The following is a 23,481-nucleotide window of genomic DNA, read 5'->3' as shown; positions in this document are numbered from 1 at the left end:
CGAACCCAGAACTTCGGTTCAAGGTTCAAGAATTCGAGCTTAGAGTAGCTGTTATGATTGGCTTTATTTATCTGATTTTCCTACATGTTTCATGCTAAATATGCTAAATGCTTTACCGCTTTGATATTTGGTGAACGCTGGTCGAGACTCCCTATTCTGTTAGTGTCATACCTTGAAATAAGGAAGAGGCTCGGACAAGTTACTAAGCCGGATGATCTTTCGGGTCCCCGGTACGTAGCCCCCTCCTCGACTCAAGTTGTCCGCTCGGGTACACAGTCTAGAACAAATATCTAGGTTTTGAATCTAGTATAACAAAGCCTCATGCCAGATCCCTAGTAGGAACGTTTGTTTGCATCACGTGAATTTGACTTAGGGGACTCAACACAGGGGTTGGGTCCGTCTAGGACAGGTGACCTGAAATGAAAAGACCATCCTGATGCATCTTACGTGCTACTTGTGCATTTATTTGTTTCGGCTTGCATGTTGACCAGCTTCTAAAATAGGGACAGAAAAATCAAAAAAGAGGGAAAATAAAGAAAGAAAACCAAGAGTGAGAGGTAGGTATTTCTTTTAGAAAAATTCTAAAACCCTGCCGATAGCGCAATAAGCTACAAAACTCAAGCACAGCTGAGGTGCGATATATAATCTGAATTACAAGAGCCATCCTGCTCACATAACACCATCGCTACGCAGAATCTCAACACAGAAGAAATTTATCAAGTTCTTTCACAACTAACATGGTCGAATATAACATTACAAGAATCAGCTGACAACGTAATAGCATCCAATGTCTGAATACTCCTTCATAAGCAGCGCTATGCTGAAATGAATACATTTGGCCTGATATAGAGCCCACCTCCATGTCTGAATCCATCCACGGACCTCAAGCCGATTCCGATCGCACCGCACTAGATAAATAACCTTCCAAGGGTCCGTAAATACCCCTTTTCCTATAACTCACAAGAACAACCATTATAACTGGAGTAATCTTCCACAGTCCACATCCCCATGAACCGGGCGCCCTCCAGGCATAAATTCCCAAATTAGTGATATTACCAAAGTCTTCATACTTGGTTTAAATTTCCAATCAATCAAGTGACTGCATGTCATGCTTATACCATCTCCCCGTGAGACACGCTCCCACGACCTTCCACACCAGATAACAAGTCTGCATATCCATACCACTGGGCGCACTAACGCTGTAAGGAAACTCATGAATACGCGAACCAATATACGAAGCCTGTTGCACAAGGCACTGATCTTAGGTGACGTTGAGGATAATACCATCCTACTTTAGACATCCAAACTCATTTCCTGCTCATCCGAGCTCGTGACATCCTTGCCAACACCGAACCGCAACCTTGATCCTCACATTCAAATTCCATACCACTCACTGCACCTAACATGCCGATATGTGATGGCACCATTATTTTGTCTTAACTCCTGGACCACTAATAGGTTAATACTCTACCATATAGAAACTTTTCACTTAACTCATTTCAGGGGAACCATAGCAACACACGAGTGTATCCTCATAACTGTAGGACATGCAAATCTTCAAGTAGTGGTCTAAACCACCATAATACTTTCGGGATCCGCCTACCCATAACAGGTCATAATACTCGAATACTTCCAAATAGGATCAATTACGGCGGCCGTCAAACCTCACACGTACCGCCCAAATCACATGCATAACTTAACCACGCTGAAGGAACTGGTCACCGCCTTCATTAAGCTAATCCAACCATGGCTAACCAATCTAACTTCCTCTAATTCATCCTTAACTTACCTTATAAATAATAAGAGTTCCTTTCCCCTCATCACCAATCTAAATCTTCACTCATCTTGAGTGACCCCATTCCCCACGCCAGTGAACCGTTTCATACCCTCTTTCCACGCATATTCGCACCTTCAACTGATACACCCATTATGATAATTCCTCTACGAATCCGAAGTCATCTTCTCTCTATCCTCCAAATGCTACACTGCCAGCCAAAAATATCATAGAACGTCCCGAGCCTCTTATCATAATCCGCTACAAAAGCTCGATCATTTACCATACTGCGGGCTTGAATACTTAGGCGGCATATTTTTTTGAATCCACTAGGAATGTTGTTGAGAGTCACCCACTCTGGCTTGGTCCCGAATATAATCAGCTCCAAGGTTCCGCTGGCATATGAACACCTATCTCCATGGTGCACTCGATTGAAATACTTCCTTGTAACCCACCTCCATACGAAACACAAATCCTGAGTCTTCCCAAAGCCTAAACCTGAGTCAATACGGCCAACTATAGCACACCTTTATCAATTCCTTTGCTCAAATGTCCACTTATGTTCTTTTCCCTTAGTTGTAATAACTCATCAATACGTCGATAGGACGAACCTCATAAGTGAATGACCATGCAATCTAATCGCAAGCGGTGGTACTCTCTCACTTAGCTTGAAGCCACTTTTACACAACTCTGGAACCTACCAAGGTTCTTTCTTCATTATTGACATGATCTTGCACAACCAACCCGCCAAATTCCTCGAAATCTTTCTGTAAAACCCTTTATGATACTCTGAATCATTAACCACATTCACAAAACCGATCTCTTTAGCGTATAGCCAGTAGAATCCTTCGCCAACCACGCGACTATTGATCTGCTCACAGGACATAACCCACCTGTAGAAATTACACGCTGACATTTTCCAACGTTGCTGCTCGTGTACAATCACTACGACATCAATAACCCATCCTGAGTCCGTACTCATCACCAATTGTACTAGTTCGTTCACTTCTTATGGACATCAACTAAATGTGCGACAATATTTCCAATTTAAAGTCATGTTATGTCCTTCTTCATATCAAGGAACTCCTTCCTGTCGTATCAGATCTCCGCCGTATAATAGCTAATGTTTCAAGTTAAGCCCGTCGACCCAATCACCGTCCACTATCATTCCTAGATCGTTCCAAACTTTCTTAAGGCATGTAGTTATCCTGCCACTATACCCACATACTACTCTGCCACTCTCCCAGCTTGGTTAAACTCACTCCTTTAAGCAACTACTCAACTCCTGTCCCCCACACATGTCCTTCCAGGAGTTTTCCCACCGCAAGACACTTCCCACATGTCCTTTCTCGTGCTTTGCCGCCCAGTTGTTTCCTTAAATAAATATCTATCTCTGTAGCACTTGCACCAACAGATTGCTACTACTCTAAACCTTTCCGAAGATCATCTTTCCTGAGCCGTCGACATTAGAAACACCAATTCAATCTTGAACCACCGCACACCGCGATCTCTGACAGCCGTTTTCTTCAGTACTACCTCACAATATCCTGCTCCAAAGGTGAATTGTAGAAGATCACAACACCTGCGAACTTAATAAATTCAATCGAGGATGATGACACCACGCCGTAGTTGAATCTACCACACATGAAAACTCCAAGTATCATTACCCTATCAACCCAAGCCTGATTATTCATAGTTCGATTGTCTTTCCTCTGCCGAAAATAAGATACCCGATCTCTGAATCATACACTTAGTAAACCTCCTCTCAAGTCATTCACTGCCCCGACACATAGGCAAACATTCCACCCTCTCATCAATACTGCGCGATAACCGTTCATAAGCATCATAGCAACCTGTGCTTAACCTCGAAGCTCTAAGAAGTACAGCTACTGAGCTAAAACGACAGAACATCGTTCCGCAAGGCGACGGCAAAAGCTCAAACAACCACGCTGGGACAAACATCCCGCACCACATTCGTAGTACCATTACAATTATTCACTCGCCGATTCATGACCAGCGCTTCGCATCGCATAAGATCAAATGGAAAGGAAATGAAGGCATAGGCCTCAAAGGGAATCAAATCGCACGATGAGGAATCAAGAATGGAAGTGTTCCTAATAGCCCTGTAGTCTCTCGAAGATAAGTACAGACGTCTTCGTACCGATCCGAGAGACACTACTAGACTTGCTCATGACACGTGAGACCTAAGGAAACCTAGTGCTCTAATACCATGTATTCACGATACAAAATCCACTAAGGGTCGTGATGGCACCGGACACCACTATCAGGCAAGCCAACACCAAGAAGATATTAAATTCCCATTTTAGTATTTATTGAAATCATTCCCTTGATACATTAAGTAATAAATAATGAAATTCAATGAAATAAGGCGATGTTCTTAACAAACTTAATATTGAATAATCCTATAACCATCCTAGAACCCGGTGTCACAAGTGCATGAGCTATTTCTAGGAATTTAAATGAAGTGCAATAACTGGCCGAAATACAAATTGGACAGAAGGTAAATACTATACATTGATAGAGACTATGCCGGCTGTGGGTCACCTCGAGAGATGCAGCTCACCCAAGTCTCCGTATCATCCATGCTGCTACGCCCATTAGGCTGCTAGAGGTACATGTGCCTGTGCAATAAAAATGCACAGCAAGTGTTGCATGAGTACAAAAACAACGTGTACTTAGTAAGTATCCCATCTAATCTCAAAGAAGTATAGACGAGAGATCAACTTCGACACTTACTAGTGGTCCACTATTAAAATACCAATTGTACAATAAATCAAGGGTTTTTATGAACATGGTTATAACTCAATCGAATGAAGCAAGTAAACAATTCTATGAAGCAAGTAAACAATTCTTCTATTCATAGGGAAATTTCCAAATCCGTTTTCATCATTTATACATTTACTCTCAATCAGGGAAAGTAATGTCCTCATTTATAAATATCAAGGCAACCAATACAAGCATGCGCAAATCATGCTGAGGTCGTACGGCCCGATCCAACAATATTTAAACTGTGCACTGCCAGAGGGTCAAATGGCGCGAACCATAGATACATCTATTTTAATCTACTGAGGCGTTCGCCCCATTCGATAATATATAAATACATTAAAATAGTCAATGAAGAGGAGCAATTATCCAAGAAAAAAGGCAATTTATCTTTTAAAAATCAAGAAACGATGACTAGTCTTTTAGAAATTCATTTACACATTTGATATGTTTTAAGCATTTTTAAATTGACAACGAGATTTCAAATATTGCATGTAAAGCATGCTTTTGGGTCCTAGACTACCCCGACTTAAGTATTATAGTAGCTACGCACGGACTCCCATCACTCGGTGCGTACGTAGCCCCCCACAAATAGAAGCACATATCCAATTAATTCACCTATGGGGACAATTCCCTTTTAAAAGGCTAGAAAGGAGACTCACCTCGCTTTGATGTTCCATAATTGGCTTCCAAGCCCTTTCGATGTCTCAAACTGATGCCCAACACTCCAAAACTAACAAAATATTATGTAAATCCATTAATATTTATGCTCAAATACTTATTATAGTCCAATTTATAACAATTTCTAACCCCGATCAAAAAGTTGAAAAAATCGCCGTCGGGCCCACGTGCCCCGATTTCGAAATTTTTTTAAGATAAAGTTTGCCCATAACCTCACGAACTCAAATTTATAATTTACTCACAATTTCATGTCCAAAATCTTGGTCAAAATCGAAAAATACCAATTTTCTAGGTTTTCCCTCAAACCCCAAGTTTCTACCAATTTTCATGCTAAAATCTATACATAATCAATGTATTTAACTCCAAACTAGCACAAACCACTTACCTCAAGCTTGGTGGTGAAGATGGCACTCCAAAGTTGCTCCAAATCGGCTCGCATAGAGGAAAAATGGTGAAAATGAGCCAAACCCTCATTTTAAAAGAACACACTGCCCAGCCCGCTTCTCGCACCTGCGGTCCACCTGCCGCTTATGCGGTTCCGCACCTGGGATGGTAAAAGAACACACTGCCCAGCCCGCTTCTCGCACCTGCGGTCCACCTGCCGTTTATGTGGTTCCGCACCTGCGGAAATTTCCATCGCAGGTGCGGTCTCAACTAACTCGCCCACGTCCGCTTGTGCGGAGCCAGGAATCGCTTCGGCGGTCTCGCTTCTGCGGAAGCTGCGTCGCACCTCTGCCCCCAGCCAAGCCCAGCCATTTTCCGGTTCTACGACACCAAGGCTTCTTGTGCAGCTCCAGACCTGCGGCCAAAACCTCGCAGGTGCGGTTACACCAGGTACCAACTGCTTTAATCCTTCTTCAAATTCCAAATTTGATCTGTTAACCATCCGGAATCCACCCGAGGCTCCCGGGACCCCAACCAATCTTACCAACCAGTCCCATAACATAGTGCGGACCTGCTCGAGGCCTCAAATCACATCAAACAACGTCAAAATCATGAACACACCCCAACTCGAGCTTTATGAACTTTAGAACTTCAAACTTCTACATTCGATGCCGAAACCTATTAATTCACGTCCGATTGACCTCAAATTTTGCACACAAGTCATATTTGATATTACGGACCTACTCCAACTTCCGGAATCGAAATCCGACCCCGATATCAAAAAGTCCACATCCGATCAAACTTCTCGAAGACCTTCAAATTTATAACTTTAGCCAAATGACTGCAAAATGACATACGGACCTCCCAGTTTACTCAAAAATTAGACCTTAGTCACTTCCGAAATAAGAATTTTCTTTCCAATTCAACTCCAGACTTAGGGAATTCAATCCCAACTACGCGTACAATTCAAATACATGAAGTGATGCTATTCATGGCCTCAAACTGCCGAACGATGCGTTAGAGCTCAAAATGACCGGTCGGGTCGTTACAAGACAGGTTTGCAAGCATACATATGTCGCACTAGTGGACATCTAAGGGTCTATATTAAACTTAGTCTCACCACTTGAACACAATAGAGGGATATACATGTTGACAACCACAGAAAGGAGAGCACAACAGATAAACCAAGACATACTGGGAAAGATATTATCACAAGTGTCTTAAAAAATAAAGTTGGAAATCCAGGACAACATGAAATGAGTTTGAACGGGTCTTAAACATTCCAATATACACAGGATTCATTGAAAGTTCATTTAAATAAAAGGGTTTCTCATAGAGCTAAGGCATTATTTAAGCATAACAAAAATTAGCATACAACCACAATACTGAAGTCCAAATTAACACGTTAAGATGCTATATGGGTCTAGAACTAATCCTCGGAGATAAGAGATCGCAGGATGCAGATTATGGTGAAACGTGACATGAACAGTAGACTATTCTAAAGCATCAATTAACACAGAATGACATCAAAGATGAACGCCATCACAGTTGAACCAAAGTTCAGATACATGTGCAGAAAGAAGTAGAGAAATGAAACATTATGAAGGTTTAAACACTAACCAGTAGCAAGCTAGAAAAGTGCAGAGTGTAAAAGTAAAAAACCCGAATCCCCGATGCTTCAGAGCTTACAAGAGCCTCGAGAATGGGCTCCGAGCAGTGCTTGCACCGGAGGAGGTATCCAATAGTTTCAGAGAGTTTGAAAGCAACAATGAGTGATCGAGAGAGTAGTGGGAAAATAGTAGCCAAAGTATGGGCCTCAAACCTCATCTGAGAGAGGTTTATACAGTAGAGATCAAATAAGTAAACATGGAAACAAATTATTCAAACACAAATAGGAAATATATACTAGAATTAGTCGGAATAAATTTTAGGATAAATAATACATAGAATAAGGGATTTGAGTAAGTTAACAGAGAATAAGAGAACATAATCACGCAAATAACACTAAAATAAGGGAATACAACAGAGAATAAGGAAAATATTATACAAAGATCAATTAGAGTCAGATTTAGGTCGAAATAAAGTAAAAATAAGGGAAACACGGTGGGTTAAACCAAATAAGGAAAATATCGGTCAAACACAAAAAAAGGAAAGAGTACCAATCAAAAATCAGTAAAGAATGGGGAAAAATCTCAAACCCTAGTTGAGATTGACGCCTCGAATCGGACCAAAATACAAGGGATCGTTCAATATATCATGCATAGAGATGGAAGATCGCCCAGATCTTCACAGAATCAATGTGAATTGGCCCGTTCTTGAGAGGTAGTTCTTGCCAAAAAAAGGGCAAGAACTAAGTGATGCCAGAATAATGCTTATAATGATAGAGTATTACGAAATAGGTAAGTAAATCATGGATTGATTCCATGTTTGAACAGGAATCGGAGAAGATTAAGGGTAACGGCGGCTAGGGTTTGACAGAGACAAAAAGTGTTTGAGAGAGTTTAAGGGTGGCGGATTGTAGAGAATGGGGTTAGGGTTAGGGTTTTTTGGGTAATTAAAAAGGGATGGAATAATGTGGGTCGTTGATCTCAGAGATCAACGGCCGCGATTTAAAAGGAGTGTGGGGTCAGGTAGGTTTAATTGATTGGGCTGGGGGTTATTTGGTTTGGGCTGGGGTATTTTGGGCTAGTGTATTCGGTAATTGGGCTGGGGGTTGGTTCGAATATAGGTAGAATTTAGGCTAGTTTTTAAATACCCAATATTTAATAAATAAATAATTTATAAAAATAATTAATAAATAATAAAAATATCAATTGTGCATTGAAATGATTTAATATAATTACTTAGCATTATAAAAATATAAAAATTCATTTTATGCACAAATAATATGATTATACATGCATATGGGCCATTATTGAAAAAATGTGCAATATACTGTGGTATCAGAGCCAGTCCATCCTTTCGGAGGGAGGAACAGTTTACCAAATATGTCTGAGTCATTTCCATCATCCTCTTCCCTTGCAAAAATGAATATGTCCCCTACTCTATATAAAACCTTGTCCAAAAAATATGATTACCTCTATGAAGTAGATATACTACCTGATGAACAAAAAGTATCCTCCACTGAACTACCCCTCATAAACCCTTACTCAGCTTTTGCCAAAAAATCCTTTGCACCCTGGACCCAAATTCGTTCCTTAGTCCAACACAGACCAAAAGGAGTTAAAGAATATGTTGCTGCCTCAAAACTTGACCAGCATCCTATTCTTGCCACTCGAGAGGAACAATTTATCACTCTTGAAATACCAGATGATTTTCCTAGACAATGGAGAGATCATGGTTTTACCCATATTCATTTCTATCATAAATTCTGTGTGAATAAGGAAGAAATTAAATTTCTTTGATTCCATTCTTTACTGCAAGAATTTCCTTGAAAGTGGAGTGATAATGTTGCTCGGCATCTTTGAACTTTCCACTGGCGTATCCGCATATTTTCCTCTGGCCATCTTTTTCTTCAAATAGAACAGTACTCCAATATTCATTGCTAGCATCAGTTTTCAATATCTTCTTACCGTCCGAAGGGATATAGAGGGACTTGACATTTTTAGAAATCTCCTTTATTTCCTTGACTGCTTCATCTTGTTTCTTTCCCCATGGTGGAGCATTTTTCTTGAGCATCTCTGTAAGTGGAGAAATGTATGTAGAGATATTTGGGATGAAATCTCTCACATAATTTATTATGCCCAAAAATTATTGGATTTGCTTTGTTGTGAAGTTGGTATCCGGAAATTTGAGTAATTCTTGACATATATGTGGTCCTGGACTGTATTTGGCTGCTTTCCTTGATCGTGCTGATCATTACCCAACTCTGATTAACACTGGTCTTCTTGCTCTGGTTCGAAGAGAATGTAATTGGAAACCCGACTTCCCAATTTTAATCCCTGGTTCTAACCAAAGAATAACTTCATACCAAACTGGCTATTCCTTCGTCTATACATATCCTTTTATCTTAGACTTTAAACCTCATATTGACCCGGTAATCATTGAGTTTTGTCATTACTTCAATGCGTGTTTGGGACAAATTGGTCCTATTGTTTGGAGATCTGTTGCATGCCTCCGTTATTTATCAGACTTGGCTTCAATGCCTTTTACTTTTCGTCACTTCCATCTCTACTCTCCCAAACTATTTCGTGATGGAGTTTTTTCCCATGTGGCCAAAAGTAAGAGAGTATTAGTTAGCCCTGAAGATGATAGAGATCGAGGCTGGTATGCTCGCTTCATTGCTTCTCCCACTAGTGGTTTGGTGGGTGAAGAAAATATGCCTTTTCCAGAAAAGTGGAATTTTGTACGTAAGTATTTGTATCTCACCTTTTTCCTTTCTCAAAAATTTATTCTCATGTATTCTCGTGCCTACTTTTCCAGCAACTATGGAAGTTTTTGAAGAGATCCCTGACTTCCCTGCTTGGGTAGGAAAGTTATTATCCGTTGCTCCTATGGAGAGAAGATCTTGGAAATATCCTTCTCAGAGATTTGGGTGGAAAGTTAAAACACACGGTACTTCTTTGCGTTTAGTCTTCCTCTTTTTCTCTTTTGCTTATTTAAAAATTTTTCACCGTGACTCTTTTTCTTTTGTCAGGATTTGCCATTCATGGTGTTAGTCTTGCTTCTGTTTCATCTGCAAGAGTTATGGTGATTTTTTCTCAAAAGAGGATTCTGAGCTCTTCTTCAAAGAGGAAGGTTGATGGAGCCCGTGGCTCAGAGGAAGAAGAAGAACCAGAGGAAGGTTCTTTAGTTCGTAGACCTCGAGTTAGGAGGTGCGTTATTTCAGACGATGAAGCCACACCTCCTCAGTTCATGTTAACGAGCCTGAAGATGCTACTTTAGTGAGCTCTGATAAATAGATGAATGCTCCTCCTCGTGAATCTTCTGTTCAGCTGTTTTCCCATGGTTTTGATAGTGGTGATTTTGGTCTCGTTTCTGAAGAATTACCCCTTGCTCCTTTTCCAGTATCAGTCCCCGTTTGTTCTCAATCTATCATTCATGTTACTGCTGTTACTACTCTCCCCGTGGCTGCTTTTACTTCCTCAACCATACCTGTTGCTACTACTTCTCATGTTGATGTTGGTACTTCTAGTAGCAGTAGGGTGATGAAAAAGTTACCATAGAAGTCCCTGAAGATGGTAATCTATTGAAAAAATCTAGCCAAGCCGACGTATGGTTAAAATCTTTAGTTGGCCCAGTTGAGAAGTCCAAGTTGGAAAGCCACAGCTCCTTGACGTGGATGAATGATATTGTTCATTCATCTTTGAAGGTTCAAGTTTTAGCTTTTCCCTTTCCTTCGTGTTTTTTTACTTTTTTTTGACAACCTTTTCTTTTGTAGATCAACTTGATAGACACAGAGCTTATGAAAAGAATTGTTCACACTGAACAACTAGTCAATGATTATCATACTGAAGCGGATAACTGGAAGTAACAATATGAGGGTCTTCAATTGGAGAAAGAACTTTTAGCTAAAAAAAGTGTGCTTTGGAACAACAAGTAAGGATGATGGCGGCGGAATTGGCAGTTGAAAAAACCTCTTCAAGTCAAGTTGGCAGAGACAAAGACATCCTAGAATCTTCATTTGCAGAGCAACTTTCTAAAGCTACCGAGGAGATAAGGGGTTTGAAAGAACTCCTTAATCAGAAGGAGACTTATGCCGGGGAGCTAGTTCAAACACTTACTCAGGTTCAAGAAGACTTCCGTGTCTCTTCTGATAAGATCCAGTTCTTGGATAGTTCCCTCGCTCCTCTGAAGATTTCTTATGACGCCTCTTTGATTGAGAAAGAAGAGTTGAAGGCTGAAATTGCCCAGTGGGAGAAAGATTACGAAGCCCTTGAAGATAAATCGACACTTGATATAAGTTGGGCTTTTTTGAATACCCGCCTCGAGACTTTGATGGAGGCTAACCAGGAAGGTTTTGATCTCAATGCTGAGATTGCTAAAGCTAAAGAAGCAATCGAGAAAACTCAGCAAAATCAAGACTTTCATTCACCTGAGGCTGAGGTCGGCGTTCCCGAAGGTGATGAACTTACTCCCGGTGAAGTTGGCATTCAAGCTTCTTCTGCTCAAGTTGAACCTTCTCCCGTTGTTGATGATACCTTATTGGATTCTGCCTCTCCCGCTGCTGATGATGTCGCATTGGATTCTTCTCCTTAGTGCTCTTTTAGAACTTAGTTTGTTTTTGGAACTTTTGATAAAAAGTTTTTTTTTTACCTTTTGGGATGGATGTTTAGTTTTTACCCTTGGTTCGTTTTGGGGTTTGTTTGAACATTTTGGTTTTAACTAAGTATATGCTTAGTTTTAGCCAAGTTTAATATATGATCTTTTGTTTACTTTGAGTTTTTTGTTTAAACTCTTTGACTTGCATTTAAAAATGCTTTACTATTTCTTGAATTTTGCATAGACACGAATTTTATAAAAGAGGGCCCTTTCATAATCGACACTAGTGAAAAAGACATCTCAACTTCATATTGGTGTAAATATATGAGAGAAGTAGGAAAATACATATTTTGAAGAAGTTTCATGAATAATTTGAGGAATTTTCATATCTTGAACTTTCAAATTACATAGCATTTTACAAGTATTCAATAAACATCTACAACTCTTTCATAACTGTTTTTCTTATGATAGATTTCAAAAATTCTAAAGGTATATCAGGTATATCTTGCAACCCATGACTAATCATTGTCTTTAACTTAAGTACTCGCAGGATCTTATAATTTATGAACGCGAGTATACACTTTATCAAAGCTTATTACAAAGGTTTTTTGATTCAGACTTGTTTGTTGGCTCTTGATTGGCTCTTAACTTTTGATTTTTGGGTTGATCCAGGCTTGAATTCTGACTTTTGGTCTTATTTGATCTTCTTTTGACTTGCAGTCTTGTTTGCCTTCTACCTATAGTCCCCCAAGTTTTAGAGGTTTGAAGTATGAAATTCCGAGCACTTGATTATTTCTTCCATTCGGTCCATTTACTGAAAAGGAAAATACATACGGGGAAGCAGTCAAGGAAATAAAGGAGATTTCTAAAAATGTCAAGTCCCTCTATATCCCTTCGGACGGTACAATTGGAGAATATGATGAACATCACCAGCGCAAACCAAAATCTAAGAAAAATGAGAAAGCTACTGAAAAACAATTTCGAGCCAAATATGAAAATAAAGATCCTTCAATTGGCTCATTAAGCCGTCCAGGTAAATATGAATTTCTTGTCAGTTATGAACCCCATGAATGGCCAAAATTACCAGAAAAATTCACTCCAAGTTGGGATGATAGTGAAACCACCCCAAAACCCAAACCACCGTCAGCTCATAACCCAGAATCCAAAAAGCAACCTGAACCTAAAACTCCATCAACCCAAAAGTCTACACATCCGCAAATATTTATGATGAGTCCTTCAAGTTCCAGCCACTCCCAAGATTTTCCTCCACTTCAATCTTTCGAAAAAGAGGGTATTAGTCATGCCCCAAAAATCCCCCCAAGAAAAACATAGTACTACCTTCTGGAGAAAAACCCCCAACGAGTGACATTGAAGCAACAATAAATTGGCAATCAGAAAACTCCATCTGCCAAAACAAAGTCCTGAACAACATTGGCAACACCATAAAGAATGTGGCCCATACACAGAACAAAATGATGAGCAAAGTGGAAACAATTGAGAAGAAAATGGAGCAGACATCGTCTCACCATGCCGGACTAATCAAAACTTTGGAACTAAGGTTAGCAAATTTACAATATGAGATTTGTCCGCCAGGAACTTCACTTTTCCAATTTTTCCAACAACAACAAAAAGAGACGATTTCCATCAAGGAACAAATCCAACTTTTGAGAAATGAACACTTTGAGCCACAAAAACCCCCAGTTTTCCCTTCAAAGCCTACCTTCTTCCCTATGTCTCCACAAGCATATTCCCCACCTAAATTGGACTACACCTTTTCTACCTTTCCATCTACCTCGCAAAATCCAATCTCTTTCACCCAACCAGCAAAAGAAGAACATGATTTTGATATCGCAAAATTGGTTTGGGAAAGGAAAGATGCCCTTGCAGCACAGAAACAAACCAAGAAAAGGCGAGACCAAGGAGAAAGTTCAAAAGGATCGAATCCCAAAAATTTGATGATCTCTAACCAAAAGGCTCCAGGCCTCTATGTCTCCCAGCCAAGATACACATCAGAGGAAGATACTCCATGGTCGGAATCTCTAAATTCATCAGAAGATGAAACAATGGAAGATAGCTCTCAATCAAGCAATGAATCCACAGCGAACTCTGCCGAAGAAGACGATCCCCCAATATTTGTAAACCAGCCAAGAGACCCAGAAATATCTGAAGTAGATGAGGAACAAGAAGGCATGACAGATGAACCAATCCCAGAAAAAAGATATGAGCCCATGGCGTCAAAACCAGTTGGAACTGGTTTCCACACTTTCACCTTAGATGACGTCAAGGTTTCAAAATGGCCTCAAAGGATCCAAGACTTCTATACTTGGATGGTGACAAAAAATTTGGTTGAACGAGAAAAGTATATCATCCTTTCAGAATTCACTTCACGGTTCTCAGGGATTCTCAGAGATTGGTGGAACTCACTTGGAATCCAAGACAAAAATACTTTTCTTACTTCCCAAGATTTTGCCTTCAACATCAGGATCCTACATGAAGTTTTCTGCGGAGATACTGGCCAAAGACAGGAGAAAATGCGAAGACAACTCTTTGAGATGAAGTGTGTATCATTCGACAGAAATGACATTGATAGACATTTTCAAAAAAAGGCGAAGAGATACTTCGAGATCGGTGGAGATATCAATCTAAAGAAAGCCTTTGTATCTTCCCTTCCAAAGTTGCTGGCAAGTCGAACCATGACCATCATTGAAGAAAAGTTTCAGTCCATAACAATCCCACAAATTGGTTACATCAGACAAGCTATTTTCGTTGCATTGGATGATATTTGTACGAAGCGCTCTGCCCCAAAACAAATTATCCAACACAATCCAGCGCTTGACAAAGCATGCCGCAAATCTGATCTAATCACCGGATCAGGATGTTCCAAGTCGAGCTACGACAGATTGACCTTTTCTTCCATGGTAATGTCATTTCTGTCGAATGATACACACTTCATCTCAAAGAGTTGTCTATGGATTCACTATCAGTCACAAAGGATAGCTCCAGAGGGACAATCTCATCAACAATGGGTTCACGAAGGGCTTCGGTTAAATCTTTATCTTTAGAAGAAGACATTAGGGTTGCAAAAGCCCTAGATATAAAAGAAGATGGTTTGGTAGCACTACCTTGAGAGCAGGAACCACGGTTAGAAATTGAACCGAGACTATGTAATCTACCACCTCTTCTACTCCTAACAGGGTTGACGGGGGAAGTTCATCAACAATTACTACTTTGCGAGGATCAGGATTTGATGAAGCCATGATCAACTAGAGAAACACAAGAAAAAGATGCAAAACGAAGTAAGACAAGAAGACTAAGAAAGAAAGGCTTTAGAAAATCGGAAAAAAAAAGGTTAAGTATTTATAGGACGACCTGACTATTGAGGTCATTATGAAGCGTCATAATAGAACCGTCACTTTGTGACTGATGCGGGTGCAGGAAAACCCTAAAAGACGCTGAAGAACTGAAGGACCAATAAGAGCTACACGTTGAATATTAGACTGTTGACATGGCCTAACACGTAAGAGCAATAATATAACAACACGTGTCAGTCTTATTTGATAGAATAAGAAAAGGCACGGGAGGAAAACACCCACGAGATAGTACCGAGCCCAACAACTGGCAAAGACTGAATCAAGACAGTAAAAAAGGAAGATTCATAAACCTTCAATTAATGAGGAGAGGAATCAGAATCGTTATAGAATCTCGTGGACAGTTACAATTACCAATTGTAACGGATCATTAATACCATTAAAGCTCATAATGATTCAGCCATAAATGAAAAGAAACGTTATATGTGTAAACCTCTATATAAGAGGAGAGAATTTCACTTGTAAGGACATCTGAGACAATATTGGAATATATTCACCTTACTTTTCTGCTTTTCTTGAAATTCTCTATATTGACTTTGCAATCAATTATATCCTTATTTATTCTTGTTATTTTCCTTTGATACCATTGAGAAAGTGAGGCAAAACTTGGTTATCAGAAGTCCGTTTTCTTCTAAAATTAATCTTTGACCGAAAGATATATTTTTGGTTAAACAATAGTATATATTTGGATTTTAAATTTTGTGCATTGGTTACGTACACCATCCGATAAAGTTTACTTATAAGTTATAACTATGTAATTTTTTGTCGTAAAGTCTAATAGTAATAAGAGTTAAGTTGCATTGATAACGTAAAATTTATTATAATATTAGACGTCGTTTGATAGAGTGTATTCTAAAAAATAATACATGCATTAGCTTTGTGTATTAGTAATATCTTGTTTGGTACACTTTTTCAACCTATGTTTAACTAATACAAGCATTAGTTATACAACCCTATTTGGTATTATCCTATGTATAGCTTATGCATAGAAAACCATGGCATTAGTAATACAAAGGCTATTAATGCATGCATTAGCATGGTTAAAGACAAAATTATCCTTAAAGTCCCTTATGGTTAAAGAATATGGAGTGCATTTTTGTAAACAATTAATTTTCTTAAAAATTATGCATTGCATTTAAATTTTATTACATCACACCAAACAATGGATAAGAAATAATCTTTGTATAACTAATGCTTGCATTACTAACCTATGCATTATAATACACTTATGTAGCATTATTCTTATACATCCTACCAAACGACCCCTTAGTGTTATGTAATGTTATTATTTAGGTTCATCTGAATTCAGAACTTTCGACGTAGAGCATAATCGAGTGTAAAAATTTACGGAAAATTTTACATTAGAACAACTGGGCTCCCTACTTTTTAATTTTATAGCCCATATTTCAATTTACAACCAACTAGCCCAAAAATAATAGGCTAAAATTCAACATCCAACTCCAATAGATTCTCAAAATTACTATTTAACTTTTAAAAAAGATTCCTCAAGATTTTAAATTAATTTTTGAATCAGTAACTGTGACTCAAATATTAGTTCAACAAATCAAATGCATTTTGGTGATGAAAATTAGATTTTTAACAAGCTTAAATTTGTGAGTTTAAATTCTGAATTTGATTTTGTGAGAAATTTGGAGTGGGTGTTATTTAAACGACTTAGAAATAGTATAAGGATGTTGTATATAAAATTTGAAGTCATTTCATGGAGATTTGGACTAGTTTTGAACAAGAATTGCAACTGAAAATCGTGGAAGAAGTTCGTCTACAGACGCTTGTATAAAAGTGTATAATAGTGTATAAGGTGTGTTTCTACACTCATATACACTATTATACAAGATTATACATAATTATACAAAAAACTGACTTCGTCTTCTTCCTTACGTCTTTTCTTAAATTTAACTCAAATCTTGCTCAAATCTACTCCAAATCATTTCAAAATTCAATTTTGAACTCCTTTTGATATTTTCAATCAATTGGAACAACACCCAATCCAAACAACTAACAAATTCAAAATAACCCGTTTTTGAAAGCAAAGCTTTGAATGGTCTTCTATGGTGGACCTCTACTCTTCAATTTTCTTAGATTCCAACCAGGTGACACAAGAGGAGAAGCAGAAAATACACGGCCCCGTGAAACATATGTAGAAGATGTGAGAAGAAGAGAGAGTGAAAGCAATATTTGTGAGAACACAGATTTAACTCCGTAGCTTTTAAAAGCATTGGTTGTAAGAATACAGATTTTGAATTTGCTAGTACTTTCAAAATATGTACAATCAGGGGTGGATTTAGGGGGGCTGAAGGGGGTTCACCCGAATCCCCTTCGCCGAAAAATTACACTGTATATAAAAGGCAAAATCTGTTTTTTACCTCTATATATTATGTTTTGAATCCCCTTAACATAGCCCAAAAGTGTAGCTTAGTGGTCAAGGGTGTTCAAAACCTTTGTAAGGTCGTATGTTCAATTCCCATGGGCTACAATTATTTTTAAATTTTTTCTTTTTGAACCCCTTCGCGGAGATTGTGCCTCCGCCACTGTGTACAATGTAGGCTAGATAGGGTAAAACTTAAAGACATGGCCATTTTTTGATATGGTGTGAAGTCATGTGTATTTTCTCGTAATTCTTTCAAAAATTTACTATTAAAATTGCATCACATAGTGGGTCAGAATTTAACTTTAAAAAATATAATAAAGAATCTTAAAGGTTGAACCATATACTTTAAACCAATGTATCAAGTTTAAATGCTTCTGTTATATGGACCAATAATATAATGGTTCCTAATATAATTTATAAATGCAATTAATCTATTATAGAATCATATTTGCGTATTATCTTCAAGAGATTAGCAATTTCTATAATTTCTTTTACACTGTCGCTAGTAGTTAGTGGAGTATATATATATATATGAGCAAAAACCATGTCTACGTTCTGAATTCTCTCCCATAGGAACGCGCAAAACCCATAACTAAAGCACGAGCTCAACGTTGTTGCTTTGACGTGCTTTATTGGTGGTGAGTATGGGTTGGGCTATCGCATTGCACGGCGGTGCTGGTGACATTCCCCGTGATCTTCCACTGGAACTCCGTCAACCCAGAGAAGCTTGCCTCCACCGTTTCTTACAGATCGGCGTTGATGCTCTCCATTCCCACAAATCACCGTTGGATGTTGTTGAACTTGTGGTATGTACTATGAATGTAATTTGGTTGACTGATCGCTTTCAAAACATTTCTGATGAATGTATATATGTAGTGATAACTGACATCATAGATCTGTTCGAAATGAGTAACAGGGTAAGGTTATAATTTGAGTTCTTAATGAAATCGTTTTAAACTTTCAAAAATTCTTTAATTTGGTTGTTTCATTGATTGATTAAAAGAATTCGCCGTCTGTGGGGATCGAACCCACGACCACGTGGTTAAAAGCCACGCGCTCTACCACTGAGCTAAGAAGGCTTGTTGTATAAGTACATGTATTATTCATTTAAAAATAAATTGCTACAAAGATGGCTGTCATTACTCATTAGAAGCAGAGCTATAGTCGACGGAACTCAATAGCTTTGGTCAAATTCTGTATTTGTGTTAAGAAAATTCACATATTATGTATAGATTTTCTATCCAGAACCAGTAAGTAAAAAATAATTATAGTCTGGAACCCGTAAATTTAAAATCTTGGATCCAGATCAGGCTGTCATCGTTATGTTGCACGAGTGTATTTATGGATAATTACCTATGATTATCATTTATGTGACATCTTTTATATCAATATATAGAAGTTAAACTCTTCAGAAACTTGTAATTATGGAACTCGGTCTAAGGCTCTCGAAAACTTCAGGCTTTTGTATACTCTTGGTAAACAACAGTGATAAAAGAGAATTGAACTTGAATCAAACAGGTGCGTGAACTGGAAAACGATCCACACTTCAATGCTGGTAGAGGTTCGGTTTTAACCAGCAATGGCACGGTCGAAATGGAAGCATGCATCATGGATGGAAGTACAAAGAAATGTGGAGCTGTTTCTGGCCTCACTACAGTTGTTAATGCTGTATCTCTAGCTAGGCTAGTAATGGAGAAAACTCCACATGTATATCTTGCATTTGAAGGAGCAGAAGCATTTGCTAGGGAGCAGGTTTGTGAAAACTGGTCATTAGTCATTTTTCTCCTTTGGACATCCCAAAAAATTTGACACAGGAGCAATCGGCTTAGTAACTTGATCACCTGATTGTATCATGTTAAGTATACTTGATTAATTGTGGTGATTTTGTTATCTAGGGGGTTGAAATTGTAGATTCGAACCATTTTATCACTCCGCCAAATATTGAGAGACTAAAACAAGCAAAAGCAGCTAATAGAGTTCAGGTACTTTTGTCCCAGCTCATCTCTCATTTTTATCCTCGTTGCTGCAATTTAGCATATTTGTGCTTGTTTACCACCTGTTGTTCGTTTGCTATTTTTCGCTTTGGTTTTCTTATAACTTTTTGTTGATACTACTTGTTGCCTCTGGTTCTTTTCATCTTTTGTTTGGCCGAGGGTCTGTCAAAAACAACTTTTCTGCCTTCCCATGGTAGGGGTAAAGTCTACCTACATACTATCCTCCCCGGACCACATTTGTGGGAACTCACTGGTTTTGCTGTTGTCGTTATTGTAGTTGTCCTATTGATTCAGATTGTTTAATGCATCATATCATGGTAAAGATGAACAAATAACTGTCTACTCAAGTCGAAGTAGTAATTCATTTCTTGCTAACACCAACACCACAATGTTCAGGTGTACTTGTTCCACCTCTTCTTGCCTTTGAATATTTGATGGTGTCACCCCTAATCACTCAAAATTACTTCTCGCTTTCTTCCTTTTTCTCTCCATGTCTTGACGTTAATCACTTTATGCACGAGTAATTATCAGCCTCAGGAGTTGATGATTGACATGTGTGCTTATAAATTTTACAGGTAGATTATACACAGCCAACGCCACTAGTTGATGTAACTCCAGTTCCAAATGGGAATAGCCAGATAGGAACAGTTGGATGCGTAGCTGTTGACAGTTATGGAAATTTAGCAGCAGCTACTTCTACTGGAGGATTAGTAAACAAGATGGTTGGTAGAATAGGAGATACTCCCCTTGTTGGTGCAGGAACATATGCAAATAAACTATGTGCAGTGTCTTGTACAGGCAAAGGCGAAGCTATTATCCGCGCAACTGTAGCAAGAGATGTTGCTGCTCTAATGGAATACAAAGGGCTAGCTCTAAAGGAGGCAACAGATTATGTTATAAAAGAATCAACACCAGCGGTACTACTGGTTTGATTGCTGTGTCTGCTGCAGGGGAAGTTGCCACACCATTTAATACTACTGGCATGTTTAGAGCTTGTGCTACTCAAGATGGTAATAGAGAAGTAGCAATTTGGTAACTTTTGTTTTTTGTTGTATTTCCTTTGCTTTGTAACAACAGTAAGATGGGAAGTTTGTGTGTTTCCTCGCACAACACCGCTTTGTCGGAAAATTTTACTAAACATATATTATTATACTGTGTTAAAACGAGTAATAAATATAAAATGATACCACTTGACATGTTTTTCCGCCTGTCATGGTGGTTAGTTTCTAGTTTTGCTTTAAGAGGTCAGAGTGCGAACATGAACAAAACATATTTTTGGCAGATATTTGAAGAGCCTCTTGTTAATAATTGTGGTTAAGTGGAATTGAACTCAATACCTCTTCTAACTTAACACTCCACAAAACTAATGCACTAAAACTCGTTTAGAAACATGATAATTAACATTTTTATTTCACACTCTTATGTAGATATCGACACCACTTACAAAAAGTTTTGCGTACGCACCCTCGTATTGAGTACTCGATTTTACTGTAGTAGTTATTCACTCTCGAACTAGTATCATCTTTTTTGGAACGAAGAGAATAAAACTCTATACCAATTTGGGGCCATGATCCTATGAATATGTCGAAGAATTTTTCGAAAATGAGGCATTGCCTATGATATTATCCAAACTAGAGCTTTGCTCTAAGCATATTATTCTATTGTAAAATAAGATACAATTTTACCCTCATCCTTTAGCTTACAAATCAAGCTTTGTCTAAGAAATTTTAGTACAGATAAGCAGTCAAGAGAATTTAAAAAGAAAAAGCATAAAGAGCAGGGGTTGGCTTGGTTAGTAGGTACATTTTGCAAGATCAGTTGTACATTGAATATTTGAAGTAGGTACAATTTGCAAGATAAGTTGTACCTTGAATATAATAAGCAGGTCCAATTTGTTGGCCGGCAATATATGGATATTATTATTTAGTCCCCATTATTGTAACCAAGAAATAGAATTGATAAAACCAAGATATCAAAGACCTGGGACAAGATCAATACTAATTCTTTGCTCTTAAAATACAAGACGACCCAGGTAGTTCTTTATCAGAATCATGGCAGAGGAACCAAAGAAGCTCCCTGATCTTCCTAAAGAATCACCATCATCTCCATTACCGATTCTTGGTTAGCTTCTCTATCTCTTCTCCTTGTTATAATTTATTTTTTTTGGTTCACCTGGTGTTCGGTACCCGCATTAGAGCCCGATTATATTCGGATTCGCTCTGCATAGGGTCCTATTCGGGGGAAGCAGGATTTTTTCATACTCAGGACTTGAATCGAGACTTCTTGTTTAGAGAAGAGCAGCCACATCCACTGCACCACATCTTTGGTGGTTATAATTTTTTTATTATGTGTATGTCCAACTTAGAATTATTTGATATTTCAAGATAAAGTCCTTGAGAAGATTAGTACCCGTCTAGTGATTAGTGATCTCTAGTGGAGGCGGATTTAGGGCGAATTTTATAGGTTGAATTGAATTTATTATTTTCAGCTCGAATTTTATTTAAATATATGTAACAGATCCTATATTTGTTTGTCATATTTAGTCTTGGAGCAATAGTAAAGTTATCTCCATTTGACCTGTAGGTTACGGGTTTGAGCGATGAAATAGCCATTGATGCTTGCATTAGGATAGGTTACCTACATCGTGCCCCTCAGGGTGGACCCTTCACGCGAGATATTTCGTACACCGAATTAATTTTTCTTAATTTAAATTGTGATAATGAAGAAAGTTTTGGAACAGATTGGAGTAACCCACCAGCTGGGAAAATGTCATGGCCAGAGTTGGTAGGTGTGACGGCAGAGGAAGCAGAAAGGAAGATAAAGGAGGAGAAACCAGAGCTGAACATTCGTATAATTCCACCTAATTCTATGGTGACTATGGATTACCGTTTAGAACGGGTCCGTATTTTTGTAGATGCATCTGGAAAAGTTGCCCAAGAGCCTCGACTTGGCTAATCCATCTTTCCAAAAATCACTTGTCAACAATGAGAATCAAATGCCTTTTCTGGTTTTCTCTTTGAATTAATGCTGTTCTACTGTGTTTATGTGTATGTTTATGTCTATTCAATCTGTTTTCTTCTTGGATTATGAATAAAGGTTGGGTAAATAAACTATCATGTTCGTAGTTTTTCGTTTATAAAGTAAAAAAAACTTCCTTCTGTAATTTCGCTGTAGTGCTGTGGGCTGTCAGACATTAAGATGTCAATATTTTAAATAACGGTGATGTTCCAATTAACTTGCACGTACCTTGACATTTTCATCAAGAAATTGTTATTTTGCACAAGCACAAATATTGAATAATTCTGACCCCAAATTTAAACAGATGAAAAGAAATCACTCACGTTATCAGTCGTTAAGCCGAACCCATGAATGCAAAATTAGAGCTTTTATGCAGAGGAGAAGTCCCTTCGTTCTTCCTGGTCTCCTCTGTCATGATTTGTTCTAGGGAAATGACACGGAAAATAACGATAATAATATTGCAATAATATTATTTGTAAGCAGATACACGAATTGACATGAGTCGTGCTGGACATTATCCTAAGAAATTACTTCAGCAATGTGAAATGTTTCCCTAGGATTAAACAAGCTCTTCTCTATTTATTTAGAGGATACAAGAATCAGCAAAATTAAATAATAAACCCAGTAGGTTCAGAAAATTGGAGAGAAGAAACAATAACAATAATAATAGGTAATGATTGTAGGAAAAAAGTAATGATTAGCTAAAGAAGAATTCTTGGTTAAGAATTGAGTTAATATGATAGCTAATGATCATCCTATTTATAGCATGAAAATGAGTTTAGTTTAATGAAAAGTGTCTTTACTTACTTGTCAATTTTCTTTCGTGCAAGATGACAACACATCTCATGCAAAATGACACTTGGCTTAGCAAGGTCATCTGTCAAACAA

At 38.3% G+C, this 23,481-nt stretch overlaps 1 protein-coding gene, 1 non-coding gene and 1 pseudogene across 2 annotated transcripts; 2 read left to right on the top strand and 1 right to left on the bottom strand.

Annotated features, from left to right (window-relative positions):
• The first annotated feature begins 18,126 nt into the window (after positions 1–18,126).
• On the top strand, positions 18,127–20,783 carry LOC109211128 (annotated as a pseudogene).
• TRNAK-UUU lies at positions 18,589–18,660 on the bottom strand. The gene has a single exon. It is a non-coding gene; the product is annotated as a tRNA-Lys (tRNA).
• Positions 20,784–21,497: 714 nt separating the features above from the next.
• Positions 21,498–22,702, top strand: LOC109211126 (subtilisin inhibitor-like). The gene is made up of 2 exons (XM_019374630.1): positions 21,498–21,696; positions 22,316–22,702. The coding sequence occupies exons 1-2, from the start codon at positions 21,627–21,629 to the stop codon at positions 22,528–22,530; spliced, it is 285 nt and encodes a 94-aa protein (XP_019230175.1). The 5' UTR covers positions 21,498–21,626; the 3' UTR covers positions 22,531–22,702.
• Positions 22,703–23,481: the final 779 nt, after the last annotated feature.

This window comes from Nicotiana attenuata, unplaced genomic scaffold, assembly GCF_001879085.1.
Source record: "Nicotiana attenuata strain UT unplaced genomic scaffold, NIATTr2, whole genome shotgun sequence".
In the NCBI taxonomy this organism is placed as follows: domain Eukaryota; kingdom Viridiplantae; phylum Streptophyta; class Magnoliopsida; order Solanales; family Solanaceae; genus Nicotiana; species Nicotiana attenuata.
Note: the sequence above shows the minus strand (reverse complement) of the source record. Positions and strands in the feature narration are given on the sequence as shown.